Source organism: Lemur catta, chromosome 1 (genome assembly GCF_020740605.2).
Source record: "Lemur catta isolate mLemCat1 chromosome 1, mLemCat1.pri, whole genome shotgun sequence".
NCBI classification, from domain to species: Eukaryota; Metazoa; Chordata; class Mammalia; order Primates; family Lemuridae; genus Lemur; species Lemur catta.
The window spans coordinates 208,357,676-208,376,548 of NC_059128.1; the positions used below are offsets into that span (position 1 = coordinate 208,357,676).

General features: G+C 43.0%; 2 protein-coding genes across 3 annotated transcripts in view; both read right to left on the reverse strand.

The window, feature by feature from the left end:
- Window positions 1-8,623, reverse strand: part of LAMP3 (lysosomal associated membrane protein 3) — a 33,982-nt gene extending 25,359 nt beyond the window's left edge. The window contains exons 1-2 of one of the 2 annotated variants that reach the window (XM_045539768.1): window positions 8,453-8,603; window positions 465-1,162 (exon numbers count right to left, since the gene is read on the reverse strand). In XM_045539768.1, the coding sequence (XP_045395724.1) occupies window positions 465-1,162; window positions 8,453-8,501 (747 nt within the window). In that variant the 5' untranslated portion in view covers window positions 8,502-8,603. Of the gene's footprint in view, window positions 1-464; window positions 1,163-8,452 lie in introns of both variants that reach the window. The other variant, XM_045539767.1, reaches the window with a different exon arrangement.
- A 9,970-nt stretch (window positions 8,624-18,593) lies between these two features.
- Window positions 18,594-18,873, reverse strand: part of MCF2L2 (MCF.2 cell line derived transforming sequence-like 2) — a 207,706-nt gene continuing 207,426 nt past the window's right edge. The window contains exon 29 of the mRNA XM_045539773.1: window positions 18,594-18,873. Coding sequence (XP_045395729.1) covers window positions 18,693-18,873 — 181 coding nt within the window. The 3' untranslated portion in view covers window positions 18,594-18,692.

Genomic DNA, 18,873 nt, shown 5'->3' on the forward strand with positions numbered 1-18,873 from the left:
TTTGTAAATTAAATAATCATAACCTCTCTCCCTCGGGCTTCTTAATCTGGATTTTCTGTATTAGTGTCAACATTGGCTGGAACCAGAGAGATCGTTGGACTTAAATTTCTCATTTCAGAGGGAAGGATATGAGGCTTGTCAATCATCTGGAGTGGTAGGGGCAGGCGGGGATCAACACTGAACATTCTCCAGCATTCTGCCCACGTTGGCTGAAAGTGAGGGGTATGAATATTTAAATTTTTGTTGCATACTTTCCTCTCTCCAAACAGTTGCTATGTAAGTTCTATTTTTACATGTATTCTAAAACATAGTCACCTTTTAATGGAGCACCTTGGAGAAAGATGAGCTCACAGCTTTTTATTTTATCTAAAGACATAGGATGCAGGGGAGTGCTTGTTCCTAGCAAGGCAAACTCCACCCAAACTTTCTGAAGAGAGTGTTACAGTCCTATGGCCCCAACTTACCGACTGCTTGTCTTGAACAATTAGTTCTATCCCCATCTCTACTTTTATACAGAGCCTGCTTCCATTTAGAACTTGATAAGTTCCAGTCTTGGCTGATGAAGGCTGAGGGGCAAGGGTGGGCCCAGGAGCTGTGGAGGCAGGTGAGGCTGTTTGGGTGGCGTTGTGTGCAGCTGCAGTTGTTCCTGGGGCATGGCTGGATTGACTAAGCTTCTGACTGGTTGTGCTTTTGTGTGGTGCTGTTGAAAAAGTTGTTGGGAGGGTGGTCGGGTTACTGGGGTGGGTGGTTTGCCCAGTTGTGCAGCAGAGAGTTGATGGGCTGGTTCCCTTTGCATGGGCTGGCGGGGTGATGGTGGGGGGCTGTGAATGAGGGGCTGAGCTGTTGCCGATGGTAGCCTCAGTGACTGGAGTAGCTGTGTGTGAGTTGTTGGCTGTGGCCTGGGTTGTGATCAAGGTGTGCATAATTGGGGTGGTAGGTGGGGTGTTTTTTGGAGTTAGTGGGGTAGTTGGAGTTTTTACTGTGGCAGCCATTTCAGAGGTGATGTGACCACCCGTTGATCTTGCTGCTAAAGTTTCCTGAGGCACTTGGTTAGTTTGTTGCAAGGGAGAAGGTTTTGCTGTTGCTGCTGTAGTGGGTTGAAGATAGACTCTGGTTTCTGGAAATGGTTTTGCTCTTGCTTGACTGCCATCCTGCAAAATTACTGCAAATTAGGAAACAAAATTGTTAAAACACTAACTGATTGCTTATGAGGTCCCTCTCCCATTCCCATTTTAATGTTTGTTCATTAAAAAAAAACTATTTTTAGATTTGGGGGACATTTACAAGGATACAATAATGAAGCAAAGATCACCAAAGATTCTACCACTAGGCCACAATTGCAATGTTTTGGTTGCACCCACGATTTTTACATGGTTATGACCACACCATAGAGATTCTTCTGTATCAGCCCCTCTGTCTATATGGGGTGTGGTGATAATACACACCAAAGTGATCGTACTCAGCTAGGTATCTAGGTGTCATTGCTTTTCATTCTCCACCTTCAAATGTAAATCCAGACAGTTATAAAATAATGTTCTTGGTTAAACAGAGCTGGGGAAGCATGAATAATGGTAATAAAGATTTACACAATTTTATAGTTTTTTCATAGAATCATACAATCCCAGGTTTGAAAAAAAGTCTTAAAGGTCATGTAGTCCAAACTCTAATCCGATACATGAATTGTACTTATAGATCTTTGCCATGTGTTTACCCAGCCTATGCTTAACTGCCCTCAAGGATGAGAGACTCATTTCCTCACTATATAGTCCTTTCCATTTTTTATCTTGCCACTCATTATTTTTCTAAATTTAGACCAATTCCTGTCATTTCCTTACTTAATCTTTTGAGCGACTCAGTCCTTCTCAACCAAGAAAAAAAATTAAGCAGTAATTCTTCTATTATTTCAGGGGGGCTGTCCTTCACGTTTTGGCTTTAATGTCAGCTCTTTAGCATCTTCCCTGTCCTCCTTATGTCAAATAGGACCCCACTCTCATGATCCTCCATTGCAATGTTATATTCCTTGCTTTCACTGCATTAATTACAACTTGAAATTATATATTGGGATGGTATTCAAATGTTTAACCTAGTCAGTGTGTGCCAGCAGAATATCAGCCCTGATTAAATGTTTATTTATTGGTTTATTTGTTGATCGTGCATCTCTCCTAGATTAAAAACACCCTGAAGGTGGGAACTGTGTGTACTGTTTCCACTACCAGTGCCTATAAATAGACGATATTCAGTAAATCCGGGTTGATGAATAAATAACTGAAGGGGTAAATGGGATAATAGCATTGTAGACCTTCTAGGAGGATCGTAAAGCTCAAATGAGTTGGTTTAAGTGGAAGCCTTCATGGACCACTAAGCACACATACAGTGTCTACTGCTGTCACAGGCTCCCTCCGGGGCAGTCCCTTAGGTGCAGAAGGCCTCTGGCTCTCTTTCAACCAGAACAGCCTGCTGCCAGGCACATCACAACCCAGAAAAGTAGACAAAACACAGATGATGTTCTCTGGGAGTCTGTGACCAGGCAGACTGGGAGATGGCTGTGTCCCTTCAATTCTGTGTTTTCATTGTATTTCCCCACAGACACTCACTGAGGCTGGAGCTGTCCCAGGCTGCACTGAGACTTGTGAAAATACTCGAAAAGCAAAAGGAGATCATTCTATGTTGGTACTTACAAAGTCCTAAAGTTCATATCCAAACAAAATAATCCATAAATACCTTTTCTAACTTTCCTCTTCCTTTTGATGCATTTCTAAGTGATTACTTTTTTCCTATTAATTATAATACAAATTGCAAGTTACTGGACACTTACTACATGTCAGGCCCCAGGTCAAGGGTCATCTTGCACCAACTTGCTTCAAAAACCCTTTGGTGGGTACTGTCTTTATCCATCTTTTAAATGAGGAAACTCAGGCTTAGAAAGTTGAATCCACTTGATCATAATTACACAACTAGTCAATACTGGAGCTGAGACTTGAGCCCCTGTACATGTGAATCAAAGCCTGCCCTTGGATTTGGGGGAGGCTGGAGGTGGAGTGTGGCACTAGGAAACATGATGAGACAAGAGACAAAAGCAGAGGATGGAAGGATAGGAGCGGCCCTCCAGAGACCCCAATTCACCAAGTCCTCATAATGGTGGTCCTTGGTGAGGATTTTGAAGGTTCGTGTGCCAAAATGGTGATTATTTTCCAGAAAAAAAGTTCTAGCTTTAAGTCCAGTAGTAAGATCTGTGAGTTATTTCTGTACAACTGGTTTGCAAAATGAGAAAGACAAAAACATCAGTTCAAATCGCCTTGGATACCTTTTAAAAAGACATTATTATATGACATTAAGTTATTTGAGGTCATTATTTAAGATTCTTTTGTACATAAAATATTTATTTGCTTAGGTTAAATGCATGACACTTGAGAGTTGTAGATTTTATGGGCTGTAGGTTTACTTCATAAACCTTTGTAAAATCCTTACACATAGGACCTTTAAGTCCACATCGTAGGGCTTGGAGAAAGGTTTTTCACTTCAAGATTGTTATGGAGGTTGACTGTTGTTGAAGATTTAGTTTAACAATTCGTTTGGGCTAAATCTGAGCTGCTGGTTCTCTGGTCAAGAACCAATAAGAACCCCATTAGGTTCATACTAATACTATTACTACGGAGAAAGAGAATTCACTTTCAGATGTGGTTTCCAGTAATATTTTGTGGTGAAAACCAAAGCTTTCTGCAGAGAACTCCAGGAGATTGAAAAACCACTTGCCTGTTGTTCTCTTGGGGAGGTGATTATATCCTTGCTAAAATCCTACTGTGTGTGGCTGGTGTTTATAAGCTATAGAGAATCTTCTCAACTGTGTAGAATTTCTTAAACTGAGTAGCATACCCTTTAACAAAGGGAGCCTTCTTCAAGATACATTTAGAACTTTTCTCTCAGTAGTGATGAATGAACTCAAATAAAGAAAAAAGAACATTTATGAAAGGGGAGCCTTGCAAAAATAAAAGGAAAATACCTAATCCCGCAATTTCCTAGTGACAGTTAAAAATCAATCCTATGAGTTCTCCTGCTAACAGGCACCCCTCCCGAGTTCTGTTTTGCACAACTTCTGAAAAGAGCTGAACGGATGGAAAAGAGATGTAAATCTTTATCTTTAAAATTGTTTTTTAGAATCTGCCTTTACAGAGTTCCTGAGTAAACAGCAAGAGAACAAGCTACGGCCTCAACCATATCTCGAGGGCAGAGTCACATCTCCTGCGATGATCCTGATAATCCCATCTCCAAGAAATAGCCGGGAAACCAACTGTTGGACTTTGACATCCTGCTGTTGCTTTTGTTATCACCTGACAGCCATCACTATTTTTTCTCTTCATCCCCCTTAAAATCAGTGAGCCACTTGGCCTCAGGGCTGGCATCCCCTTCTCCTTCTTTGAGAAAACAATTTTCTTCAAAAAAACAATTTTTAAATGTTTAGTTTGTAGAGATGAGGTCTCACTGTGTTGCACAGGCTGGTCTCAAACTCCTGGTCTCAAGTGATCCTCCTGCCTCAACCTCCCCACAAAGTGCTGGGATTACAGGCATAAGCCACCATACTTGGCCTGGGTATTCTTTTTTTAAAGTTTTTTTAAATTGAAAAATGATAATTGCACATATTTATGGGAGCCATCGGGTCTTGATATGGGGTAGGTATGTCTTTGGGTGGTGGATAGAAGGCTGGGCTGGCAGGTGGTTGGACTGAAAGTGCCAAGTTCACAGGTGTTACAGAGTAAACCAGTCTGAGAAACATAGTTCTCACATTCCTCTTCTCCTTCCCCTCCCCCTCTGCTTGTAGGAGTGTGGGCAGGTGATTAAATGGAAAACTGACAGGGGTAGGTAGGTATACTGGCTGCACATTGCCATATGTCCCCAGAAAGTCTGTATGTTTGTGAAGTACTCAATAAATCTGGGAAATAATACTCTGTTTTATAAAATCTATGTATGTAACTACACATGTATGACCGATTTCTGTCAGAATTGGATCGTAATTTTTTGTTTTTGAGACAGGGTCTTGCTCTGTAGCCCAAGGTGGCATGCAGTGGCACAATCACAGCTCACTGCAGCCTGGAACTCCTGGGCTCAAGTGATCCTCCTGCCTTGGCCTCCCAAAGTGCTGGGATTACAGGCTTGAGCCACTGCACCTGACCGGGTCACAGTTTTTAAACAGAACCTTTGGCCCTGTAGAGGTTTAGTAAAGGTCACTGGTCTGTCTGAGAACCACAAAAAGGGTAGTGAGCAAAAGCAAGGGCAGAAGGGCATAGCTCAACCCTCTCTCTATTCAAAGAACATCCCACTGGGGTTCACACACTGATTCCCACCTCACCCCCCTGCCCCAGCATTTCCTTTCCAGAATTCAGGAGACTCAACAAACAAGCACCCCAGGGCCTTGATCCATTGCTCAGACTCCTCTAAATGGAAATCTGCAGGAAGAGGCATGAGAAGGTTTTGGTTCCCCTACAATAGGCAGGAGGAACTGGGAAAATGAGTCATTTCCCAGAGCCTGGAAAGTCACTGACCAGCAAGGGATCTTCTCTAGGTATTTCCCTGACAGTGGGTCCCTTCCTGGATGGCCTTTGCTTGGTTTCCCTGCCACATGGAGTTCAACAGGTGTGTAGAGGCCTCCCCTGGGGCAGGCTCCATGCCAGGCATGGGAGTTAGGCTCTCAAGGAGCTGTGAGGCAGACACATAAGTAGGCCACACTCCTCAGTGTGGCAGGTGTTATTATCAAGTCCCTAGGTGCTATGGGGAGTGTGGGATGGGGTGGGGAATCTGGCACATGGAGGAAGTCTTCAGGCAGATAAGACAGTAGATGGGTTTTAGACAGAAGTTTGTGCAAGGACACAGGGGTGTCAGATCCTCATGTTTGGAGAAAAACAAGGGGGTCAGCATGATGGGAACATAAGGAGGGTGTGGGGGAGGCAGACGTGGGAAGGCCAGCAGGGAGCAGGCCTTGCAGACCTTGGAGACTACACTTCATTTGCAGAGCTCTGAGGAGCACAGGCGGCAGCAACTGGAGCCCACTGGCCACATCCAGGCTCAGGGAACCAGAGTGTAGCCCCCAGCATCTTGCCAGTACCTCCAGGTACAGCAGAGAGTCAACTTGTATGTGATGACTGGAGCCCTAGCAGTCATCTGGAACCATGAGGGGAACTTGAGGGGGGAAGTCACATATACTGTGTTGGGTCCTCAGCGATGTGCCTGCACACTAGAACTGGTCTGAATTCCTCTGGACTTGTTTTCACATGAGACAGTAACAAACATCTATCTTGTTGAATCCACTGTTATTTTGCACTTGTCTCTTGTGTGCAGCTGAGCCTAAACTTAACTGACAAAGACTTAAATCCTCTCATTTTCTGGGGGAGGAATTTGAGACCAAGAAAGAAAAGTGACTGTATAAAGACTACTCAGTTTGTTTACCTAGAGGCTGTGTCTTTCCTAGCAAAATATGTGATGGTTTTTGCTCATTCCCAATTCAATAGGTATTTCTTGAGCCTATACATGCAGGGCCATGTAGTGTAGCAGTGCAGAACATGAACCCAAAAGCCTGATTTCTTGGATGCCAATCTCAGGGTTGCCACTCACTAACTGGGAGACCACAAGCAATTCCTTGCCCTGCCTCTGCCTCAGCACACTCATCTGTAGAATGGGGATAAAGGTAGCACCTACTTTTCAGGGTTTTGAGACTAAATGAGTTAATATAGGCAAGTAGAGGTATTTATAGAGCACATAGCTTAGCTGCTAAGGGCACAAACTCTGGTTCAGAGTTCAACTCTGTCACTTACTAGCTACAGGGTGATGGGCAAGTTATTTCACCTCCTTGTGCCTCCTCCATTTCCTCACAGGTAAAACAGAGACAGTATCAGTTCTTACACGGCTGCTGTGTGGATTAAGGCACTCAGAACATGCCTGGCACACAGAAAGTGCCAGCAGGTGGTGGCGTCATTATTATTACCATGTGTTGATGAGCACCCTGTGCTGAGTGAAGAAGGGGCTCACAGTTGGGAGGCTGTGAAGGGAAATGGGAAGAGGGACCAGAGAGGAAAATATGAGCATGGGATTGACATAACCGAGCAAAGCACTGTAGCGACTGCTTCACAGACGCTGTATCATTCATCTTCCCAACACCCCTGGGGAGGATATTATTTCCCCCATTTTCCAGTAAGGAAACTGAGCACCTGAAAGTTGGGTGATGTGGACAGGGCCTCCTGGCTGGTAAAGGTCAGGGCGAGGGTCTGAATCCAGTCGTGTGTGACCCTCCAAAGGCCACGCGACACTGATCTGCCCCAGGGGGTAGTTCACCTCTGGGGAAAACCTCTCACGGTTCATTCACTCCATTCACCTCTAAGAATGTGCAGCTCAGACGGGAGACGTAACGTGGGCATTTCCTCTCCATCTGCCTTTGCATGTGTCAACGCTCTTCATGCTCTGAACCCATCCGTCTCCGTCAGCCATTCGATTGGTGCTCACAGGCACCACTGTGGGTTACTGCCAGGCTAGGATTCTTTCGCTTTTTTATTTGCTTGCCCTGAGAAATACAATGATGACTTCCTCTTCTATCCCCTAAAGAACTTGGAACTATAATTCTGAAAGCATGGCACAAGGGGAAACAGCCTGAATTATGGCAGCTTGGCCCGACCCTTCACCCAGCTTTAATAACATTCGTAACATTCGTGTTACAACCAAGGGCCAGCGTGTCCCCCATCTGAGCATGTTAGCAGGGCAGTGCGCACAGAGATAGTTCTCTCGTAAGTTCACTTCAGTTGTTCTAGAAGGAATTTTGAGCTAACCAGCAAACGATAATAGGAACAGAACAGCACCCAGGGGGACTCAATGTCTTAGAGAGAAGATGCCCTGGTGAAAGCAAGGGGCTGGGACATAAAATAATCACCCAGAAGGCATCTTGAATATGAAATGCAATGGGAGTTTTTTAAAAATCTTTGACACCTGACTTACACCTTTCTAAAATGGCACAATCTGTCAGACCACATCTGATGCATCAGTTCACTGTTTATATAGTAGAACACAGCACACTCACCTGAGAAACCGGGAAAAGTGAGACATAACTGCTTTTCCTGGGTGACAAAGCAGGGATCCCGTTTCTAAGCCCTGCCTCAGTTCTCCACCTCTCAAATCTAAGTGATTTCTACAAACTGCCTGAAAAGGTGCCCAGAACCCATTCGGAAACCAGGGACAGTGTCACTGTCTTCTGGGGCTGACACTTACTCTGCCTAACCCACAGAAAACAAGCCCGAACTGTGAAAGCCCTTGGAAAAAGGGGCGGTGTGTCCCACCCGTGAAAGATAACAGGGAGGAGACGCTGTCCAGCCAAGTGCCCGCAGTAGCAGAAGCCGTATCTACAGGTCCTGTCTCGCCTTGGTCAGGGGCACCAGACTGCGTTTAGGTTTAAGAGGACGTTCTGTGTCTCACTCACCGGCCAGGGACATGAAGAGCGCCACCACCGCGGAGAGCTGCCGGGGCATGGCCAGTCCGAGGTCGCCCGGTCGCCGAGGAACACGCAGCTCTCTGCTCCTCAGTCACTTGTGGCAGAGAAAGGGAAGTCACTTGGGTTATGAGAAGTAGCTGAAAAGCCCGCCCAAGTGGTCCCCGAGTGGGGAGGGAAACCACAAGTGGCCTCAGTGTTTGTGAGGGGCGGGCACGCGGTGGGCCGGCCAAGGGCAAGGGCATCTCGGATCATTTTCCACAGGAGGCGGGCGGGGTCCGTGGCAGCGCCAGCTTCCCCTTCTCCTAACTTGCTTCGGTACATTTCTATAAACCTAGAGACCCTGCTCAGCCAGGATAAGACCGGTCCCCCAGGCACGAGGTGAGCAGGAGTCTGCAAACGGAGCCGGGAGCAGCCGTCTCCGCGTATTCCTGGAGGGTCTGAGGAGTCCCGCTGGCTCGACGCCCCCATGACCACGGCCGCCTCACCTGGGCACCTCAGAGTGCGGAAGCAGGATGTGCATGAGCTCGGCAGTCGGGGAGATGTGGGTTTGAACCTGGCCCTGCCAAGATGCAGCTGTGTGACCTCGAGTAACCTCTCTGAGCCTCAGTTTCTTCTGCTGTTAATTGGTGATAGTAATACCTACTCCCAGGTGGTGTTTACAGACCAAAAGTTCCTGGAAAACAGAAAATACTAGATATCTTTGACAGGCAAGCTTTATTTTTTTATGTTTTATTTCCTTCCTTGGTTAATTAGACAAAACAGTGATGGTCTGTCTCTCAGGGCTGTGAGTCAGAGTGAGGAGTACACATTTAGGCAGTATATTAGGATACCCTCCTGATTAATGGGTTTAGGGCTTTCAGCCTAGTCTCAAATTCTTTTCTGAAAACTGACGTTGGCTGTATCTATTTTGTCCTACTATGTTGCTCCAATCTAATCAAGTAAATTTAGCAAAGCTTGCATTGTGTTTCAAAATGAAATTTTTGTGGTAAAAGGTGAGGGTTAATTTGTGCCAAAGAACTTAAATTTCAGCAACCACCTGCTTTCTGGTCGTTGGGTCAGTTTATTCACAGACAATAATTAATTGGATACAATGTGCCAGGCACTCTTCTTATTCCATTTAATCCCCACAGCCACTGTATGTGGGCTGTTTTTATTGCTGTCCCATTTCACAGATGGGGAAACTGAGCAGAGAGGTCAAGTGACTGGCCCAGAGTCACTTAGGTAATAAATGAAGAAGTTGGGCCATGAATCCTGTCTGGCTTGAGAGCTTAAGACTTTAAGCACTATGCTGTAGAATGCTGAAGAAGCATTCTAGACTAGAATATAATATATATTTTTAAGTTGCTTACTGTCTAGTTGAGGAGCAATATTTGTTAATGTACAATAATAGCCAGAGAGTGACTGATCAATTGTTTGCTGTTAGAGCCACACTAGATGAAGAATGGAATAGTCAGAGATGACTTCATGGTGTTTGGATGTTGGAAAGGCTTTGAAGGCCACAGAGTATCTGAACAGTTGGAGAATAGCAATACTACTACGACTAGTACTAGTAGTTCCCATATAAGGAAACCCTACTATGCACCTGACAAAATGTAATGTATATGGTACTCTACAAGGTAGATTTTTATTTTATTTTTATTTATTTTTAAACAACTAATAATTTATTAAAATAGTTGACTTAAGCATCTGCAATGGTGACTTCAATCTTGACTCCTGGGTCGATACTGATGGAAGTAATCTGTTTAGCAATCTCAGGACTGTGCAAGTCAGTGAGTTGCTTATGGATTCTCACTGGAACCCATTCCATGTATAGTAACCACCACGGGGTATTTTTCTTGTAGTGATTCTCAGTCTTGGTAGGCATCTGAACCAGTCTTTTCACTTTGAGATTCTTTTCCTTTGCACTTCTGATCGAGTCAGCACACCCCTTCTCTGGGGATTTTATGCTGTGGCTGATTAGGGTAATTCTAATTTGGTGAATCACCTCCTCTTGTTCCATGGCTGTCCTTCTGGTTTCCTGACCTACTTGTTTCTCAGCAAGAGCAAATAGCCACAAGTCAGGAGCAGGAGTGGGCGGACTGCAGCTCCACAGCACCCATGACCTAGGCTTCCTCAAAAAGCTAAGGCAGATTTTTTTTTTTTTTTTTTTCTTTTTGAGACAGAGTCTCACTGAGTTGCTCAGACTGGAGGGCAGTGGCATCATCATAGCTCACTGCAACCTCAAACACCTGGGCTCAAGTGATCCTCTCGCCTGAGCATCCCCAGTAGCTGGGACTACAGTTATGTGCCACCATTCCTGGCAAACGAGGTAGATTTTTTTTTAAAAAATCCCCACTTTGCTAATGTGGAAATCAAACCACCCAAAATCACACAACAGGCTAAAATTTGCGTTATGGTCTGTGTGGCCCTGAAACCTTTGTCTTTTTCGTTGGCCCACAAGGAGCAAACTCTCAAGAGCAGTGACAGGCTTGACTGGATGTTACTGGGAAGCAGGGGGAATATGGTTGAAAGGTCAAGGCAGTGCCAAGTTGGAGAGGCTGAAAAAGCCAGACAGAGGAGTCCAGTCTCGACTTATGAGCACACAGGAGTTCTGAAGGCCTTGAAGGAAGAAGTTGCATATGGAAGCAAGTGTTAGCCTGACAGTTGGTCAGGGCCCAGTGGCTTTGGGAGGAGAAGGCTCATCCACTGATTTAGCCAGCATTTACTGGGGATGTCTGGAACCAGTCTCCTGAGCAGGAGCTTAGAGGATCAGAGTCTTAAACCTGTTTCTGTGGACTCCTGCCTTTGACTAAAGGATAGATACCACAGCTGGGTGTTTCAGAAGCAGCTGGAGTCAGGTTACTGAACTCACACACTGCCCATTAGCCAGCAAAACATTTGCTAGGTTCTTGGGGCCTAATGAAGTCATCTTTCAAATCCTGAAAGCTCTGCTCCTTTTTATAAGAGACGAATATCAACATTTTAGTATTTTTAAGAATCCTTAGCTGACCTACATGTTTCTAAGAAGCTCAGTGATAGGAATCATAGTATGTGGTGGCTGACAGCATCTTCTATGAGGAGCTAAATTAATTGATCTCAGTAACAACCCAACATGGATCTTTTATTTTTCGAAGTTATTTCATGGACAGCACATTAAAGTGTAGCCTGTGAATTATTTTGAGATGATTTTTGCAGGGATAGTGACATACACAGGGGGAGTTCCATGCCAGTATCTAATAGTAGCAAAGGTAGTTTACTGAGAAAGATGTAGGCCCAGTATTTATGTTCTCTGCTTTTCTTCCCCATTTTTATAGTTTCGAATTGCTAAAAGGTAAATTGAGGCACAATCAAATTTTAAAGAATTTATTTGACCAAACAGGCAGCTTCAAACTGGAAGTAGTTCAGGCTCTGCCAAGGGACTACAAGGGAAAGGTTTTTATAGGGAGAACAAGGAAACAAAGCAAAGGAAATATTTGATTGGTTACAGTTATACAGTTGCCTTATATGGCCTATTCTGCTGAAAAGTTCTTAGTTATATAACCCTAAGTTAGTTGGAAGCTTCTGACTGATTAGTCTTAAGTTTTGTTTTTCTCTAATATAGGTATTTACCAGGAATATCCCAAGTTACATTCTATTTATGTTTCCAAACCAAGCAAGGTTAAGGTCACTTATGAGGCCTAACTGGCTTTGTCTGCTCTGGGATTCTTCAGGCCTGAAGAATCCATTTTAATTTAACACAAAGAAAATCATAAAATAATTGTTGTAAAACATGACAGATGGATATACAAGAAAAACACTACAGAAGGGAATAAAGTCAAAAGTAAAATTTCTGCTCCAGCCCTTTCACTCCCTGCACCCCCTGTCCCCAGCCTTTTGTCCCACTCAGCAGTTAACCATTGGTAATTTTTTTATGTATCCTTCCAGACATATTTTATCTATTCATAGACATATGTAGGATTTATGTTTCTCTTAGTTAAACATGATTGTTTTGTAATATATTTTTATATAATATATTTTCTTTATCAATGAATTCTTCTGTATTAGCATATGTATACCTCTAGTATCTAATATTTTATTTTTAAATTTACTTACTATAAAATTCACTCTTTGTGGTGTGCAGTTCTGTGAGTTTAGGCAAATACAGAGTCTGTATCTCCAAAACACAATCAAGAAACAAAATAGTTTCATCACTCCCAAAATTCCACGTGCCTACATCCCCAGGAAACAACACCTTGCCTGTGAGTTTCCAGCCTGCTCATGCTCTTCTCTTCTTAACTGCCTACCCAGTATATTTTGGATTTGTTTAACCAGCCCCAACAATCACGTAGCCAATTCCTTGTAACAAATATTCCCTGTAATAAATATATACATCTATATTCTACTGGTTCTGCTCGTCTGGTTGAACCTTGACTAACAGAATATTCTATTTTATAGATATTCCAAAATTTATTTATCAATTCACCTGATGGTGGACATTTGGGTTGTTTCAGTTTTTGGCTATTACATATAAAACTATGATGAACATTCGTGTACAAAACTTTGTATGGACATAGGCTTTCATTTGCGTTGGGTAAATACATAGGAGTGGCTGGATCATATGTTTGATGTATGCTTAATCTTTGAAGAGGCTGCCAAACTATTTTCCAAAGTGGTTGTACAATTTTACTTCCAACTAGCAGTGTATGAGAATTCCAGTTGTTCCATATCTTCACCAATACTTTATATTATCAGTTTTTTAAATTCTAGATATTCTTATCAGTGTATACTGGTCTCTCATTGTGATTTTAATTTAAATTTTCCTATCATTCACTGATGTTGAGCACTTTTACATATGAATTTTGCCATCTGTACATGTTCTTTACTGAAGTACCCAGTGAAATATTTTGCCCATTAAAAAACAGATATAATTCATAGATCAGAAAATTCACCCATCTTAATGGGTTTATTCAGTGTTTTCTTTTTAAACTGTATCCACAAAGTTGTGAAAAAGCATATCACAACTATCTCATTCCAGAACATTTTCATCACCCCAAAAAGAAATCCTGTACCCACTAGCAGTTACTTCCCATCACCCCCACCTCTGCCAGCCCTTGGCAATCACTAATCTACTTTCTCTATGGATTTGCCTATTCTGGACATTTCACAAAAATGGAATAATATAATATGTGGCCTGTCATTTCTGGCTTCTCTCAATTAGTATAATGTTTCAAGGTTCATCCATGTTGTAACACAGATCAGTATTTCATTCTTTTTATGGTGAATGATATTTCATTGTACAGATACACTGTATTTTGTTTATCCATTTGTCTTAGCTCACTCTGGCTGTCAGAGCAAAATACTATAGACTGGTTGACTTAGAATTTTTCTCACAGTTCTGGAGGCTGGAAGTCTGAGATCAGGGTGCCAACATGGTTGGGCTCTAATAAGGGCTCTCTTCCTTGCCTTCAGATATCTGTCTTCTTGCTGTGTCCTCACATAGTGGAGAGAGAAAGAGAGCAGCTCTCCTGAGTCTCTTTTTATAAGGGCATTACTCCCATTATGAGGGCCCTACTCTCATGAACTCATCTAAACCTAATTATCTCCCAAAGGCCCCATCTCTAAATGCCATCACATTGTGAGTTAGGGCTTCAACATATGAACTTTGAGGGGACACAATTCAGTCCATAGCACCATTCATTGGGTAATGGATGTCTTAGTCTGTTTTCTGCTGCTATAACAGAATACCACAGACTGGGTCATTTGTAAAGAAAAAAGTGTTTATTTGGCCCATGGTTCTGGAGGCTGGGAAGTCCAAGATGGGGCATCTGGTGAGGGTCCTACCATGGTGAAAAGCATCACATAGTGAAGAAGAATGCAAGAGACAGAGAAAAATGGGGTTGAACTTCTCCTTTTTTATCAGGAAACCACTCCTGAGATAACTAACCCACTCCCACCACAATAGCACTAATCCCTTTATGAGGGCAGGGCCATCACGGCCTAATCACCTCTTTAAAAGTGTTGAAAGAAAAAGATTTTCAACCAAGAATTCTATATTCACAAAACTGTTTTCCAAAACTGAAGAAGAAATTAAGACGTTTCCAGGTAAACAAAAACTAAGAATTTATTACCAGCAAATCTGCCCTACAAGAAACACTAAAGAGGATCCTTCAGGCAGAAATGAAAGGCCATTAGATAGTAACTCAAATCTATAGGGAAATTAAACTTTAAAACTCCTAAACAACTTATAGGTCAAAGAAGAAATCATAATTGAAATTAGAAAATAATTTGAGATGAATGAAAATGAAAACACAATATATCAAAACTTATAGGATGCAGCTGAACCAGTGCTTAGAGGAAAATTTCTAGGTGTAAATGCCTATATTTTAAAAAAAAAAAATCTCAAATGAATAACTTAAACTCCCACTGTAGAAAACAAGACAAAGAAGAGCAAACTAAACCCAAAGAAAGTAGAAGAAAAAAATAATAAATATTAGAATGGAATTAAATAAAATTGAGAATATAAAAAAAAGTGATAGAGAAAAAAATCAATAAACCCACAAGTTGGCTTTCCCCCACTCCTTCCTATGACCCAAAAGTTGGTTCTTTCAAAAGACGAATAAGACAGATAAACCTTTAGCTAGATTAACATGGAGAGGGGAAGAGATAAAAGTTCAAATTATTATCTGGATGCAGTGATGTGTGCCTGCAGTCACAGCTACTCAGGAGGCTAAGGTAGGAGGATCTCTTGAGCCCCAAAATCTGAGTCCAGCCTGGGCAACATAGTGAGACTCAGTCTCTAAAAAAATAAATAAATTAAAGAAAAAAAAACCCTCAAATTACTAAAACTTATAATGATTGAGGAGATTCTTTTGTTGTAATATTTGGTCTTAGTCCAAGATTCTTGACACAAGAGCTTCTAAAATGCTTGGAATTTCCTAAGTGATAGAGGTGATAGGAGTGCTTTTGTTATTCATAACAAGCCCCTTTTAACCATACCTGAATTTATAGTAATGAGGTGACTCTTTGTTGTTGGGGGAGGAGGAGCACCCTAGATAGCTTCAGGATGGGGGCTGTTTGCCTGAGGAACCAACTAACTGATTAAAGGGTTATAAATCTCAACCTAACCCCCTGACCTCTAGGAAGGGAGAAGTGCTGGAGGGTGAGTGCAATCACCAATGGCCAATAATTTTTATCAATCGTGCCTAGGTAATGGAACCTCCATAAAAAGTTCCTGAGACCTGGATGGAGGAAAGCACTTCTCCCTCATGTTCCTTGTACTTATTGTCCTGACTAATGCAGTGACATTTGAGCAAAGCCCTGGAGAAGGCGAGGGAGTCAGCCAGGGGTTATCTTGGGGAAGAACATTCCAGGGCAGAGGACCAAATGAGGCAGGATCTGTCAAGCACCATGGCCAGCCCTTAAGGTTAGTGCCTTACGGCACTAAACTGAATTCTGTGGCCCAGCAGCCCCTGTCAACTCATCCTCCTGCCGTGCATGGCTCCTTCATGCCCCTGTGCCTGAGCACATGCTATCCCCCCAGCCAGGGTGCCCTTCTCCACCGGGACAAAACACTTGCTCCATAAGGCCCATCTCTGATGTCACCCCTTCCCTGACGACATGAGTCACTGACAATGTTCTGTGCCCCTAGAGTATTTGTCACGTTGTGTTGTGACTATGTTTTCATGTCTGTCTCCTCCACTGGACTAAGAGTTTCTCACTCATCCCTGGTCTTGCCTGGTGCCAGAACCTTCTTTAGGATAGAGGAGTGCTCAGGAAATAGGTGTTGAATGAGGGAGTAAGTACATACATAAATGTTCTTATGGTCAAGTTGGAATAATGTAGGCTGAAAAATAATGCAGGTAGAAGAATCTAAGATTACAGATTATAGATTTGAAAAGAACTTTATTTTATTGTGCAAATAGTCTACAAATTTGAAACACACTCTATCAAGAAAGAAACTTTGATGTTAGGAAAGGGAATGGGAGAAGGTGGCCCCACAAATAGCTTAAAGTTCTGAAAAATTTCAAGGAACACCACTGGACAATTGTTTGGAGGAGTCCCTCCCTAATAGTCTCTGCCTCTTTTTGGCCACCTATTCAAAGCACTTCTTTATGAACACAGTGAGACATCATTTTTGTTTTCTTGAATTCTAAAGTGATTTTCTTGAGACTCTTCTCAGGTGTTTGTTGGCCCACTCCATTCCAGAAATGAATCAGGAACTGAAGACTCAGCCAGATCCCGTGTCCAGTAAAAACTTAAAATTAAATCACCCTTAACAATTCTAAAACCAACCCTAGAATTAAGTAACTCGAATGCCAAGTGTGCTGGGTATTGAGTCGTGGTTTCTCAGCTTCCACCCCACTCTTCCATTCTCTCCTTTGCTGGGCAGGCCACGCCATGCTCCTTCCTGTGTGCCCGGGCTCCGGTCAGATTCCCCTAGTCTTCACCCTGAGAGTGACAGTTGGTTCCAGTAGCAGCAGTGGGTTCCAGTTTGCCATTTCCCCAACACTCCCATAAGCAGCGTCATGATGCCCACTTCAGAGACACCAGCTGGCTGGCCAGGTCCCTCCTCAGAGTTCTGCATCCAGTTCCTAAACCCTGAGCCCCTGAGCCACCTGTGCTGTTGGCAGTGCCTCCTCCTCTGTGGACTAACCCCCAGCCTCACAGCCACCTCCAAGCTTCTGAGTTTTGATAATTTGAACCTCTTCTCTTTGTTCTCTTAGCTCTTGGGGTGGTAGCTACTTCTTGCAGTTGAAATCTCCATGATACCTCACTATCATCTTTTACTGCCTTTTTAGTTCTCTAATGGTTGGGTAATAATTCTTAATATTAAGTTATCTCTGTTAAAATAACTGATATAGTGTCTCCTGATTGAACCCTGACTGATAGATCAAGTAATTCTAACTCTAAATAATTCTGAAAACAAATCTAAAAATGAAATAAAAATAAAGAACAGAAAAAATTTAAATGGCAAAGACATACTGAAAAGAAATAACTGAGAATAAGTGACCCTGAAAATAACTCAAATACTAAATATCTCAAAAACTCTGAAAATAAAAAATTCAGAAAATATGTTCAAAAATGTAGTAACTCTGAAAATGAAATAATTGAAAACCAAATATAATATTTCAAAAAAATAAATAGATGTAAAATTAAACAACTCAGAATCTAAAATAACTGAAAAAAAAAAAACCCTGTGAACATAAGAAATTCGAAAACTAAATAACTAGGGGAAAACCCCTTAAAATAACTAAAAACATTTCACTCTGGAAATAAATAAGTCTACAGTAATTAAAAAACTTGCACTGAGTTTTTAATATTCAAATAAGTAACTGTAAAAATAAATAGCTCAAAACCTCCAATAAGTAAAAATGGAATAACTAGGAAAATAAATAACTCAGATAATAATTGTAAAGATAGATAATTAAAAATAAATTCTAAGTGAATTATTAATAATTTGAAAATGTATAATTCCTAAAACAAAATCTACATAAATAACTGAAAATGAATAATTAAAAAACTAAATAACCTTGAAATAAAATAATTATAAACTGGTAACTAAAGCTATAAAATTAAGTAACTAGAAGGCTAAAAATAAATGAAAATTAACTAATAAAAAACTAAAACTTAAAAAAACTGAAAATAACTAAAACTAATTCAAAAACTAATAAATCTATACCTATCTCAGAAATTAACTTGGAACCAACCCTCTGGGAAAGCAACAGGCTTAGAACTGACACAAGCACTACCTTAGCATTCTCGCGAGGATTCTGGGAGGGGAGCAGCTCCTGGTCTGCGGCCCCCGTCGGGTCTGAGCTGCTCAGGCACCTCCAAGGCTCAGGCTAAGTGGCTCTCAACTGATTCCCACTCTACCCCGAGAGAAATTTGGCAATGTCTGAAGGCATTTTTGATTGTCACAATTTGGAGGTGGGGGACGGGGGTGGCGCGTTGCTTGCACCTAGTGGGTAGAGGCCAGGGATGCTGCTAAGCATCCTTCGATGCACAGAACGGCCTGCAACAAAGAATTGCCCGGCCCCAAATGTCAAAAGCACAGAGGTTGAGATCTCAGAGCGCAGAGGCAGAGCGCTCCAGGCGTGGGCTGCGGGCTCCTCTCGCCTCTGCAGGCGCGTTAGGGAGCTCGGAGGTCCCCGCGGCGGCCGGGGAGGGGCGGGCTCCCAGGGCGTTGCTCCGGCTCCCCAAGGCGGCCTTGGGCGTCCCCTCGCAGGGCGGCAGATCCGCAGCCGCCGAGGCCCCTCGGCTGCCCTCAGCTTTAGGCGGCCGGGCCCTCGGCACCGTCTGCGGCCTCCCCCTGGACCGCAGGCTCAGTTCCGCCGGGAGGGCGTCCTCGGGCCTCCCGCCCGCGCCCGCACCGCCTCTGCCCGGGGGCCGGTCGTCCCCCCGCGGGAGCCAGCTCGCCGGTGGACACCCCGACGCGCTCCTCGGCGCCGGCC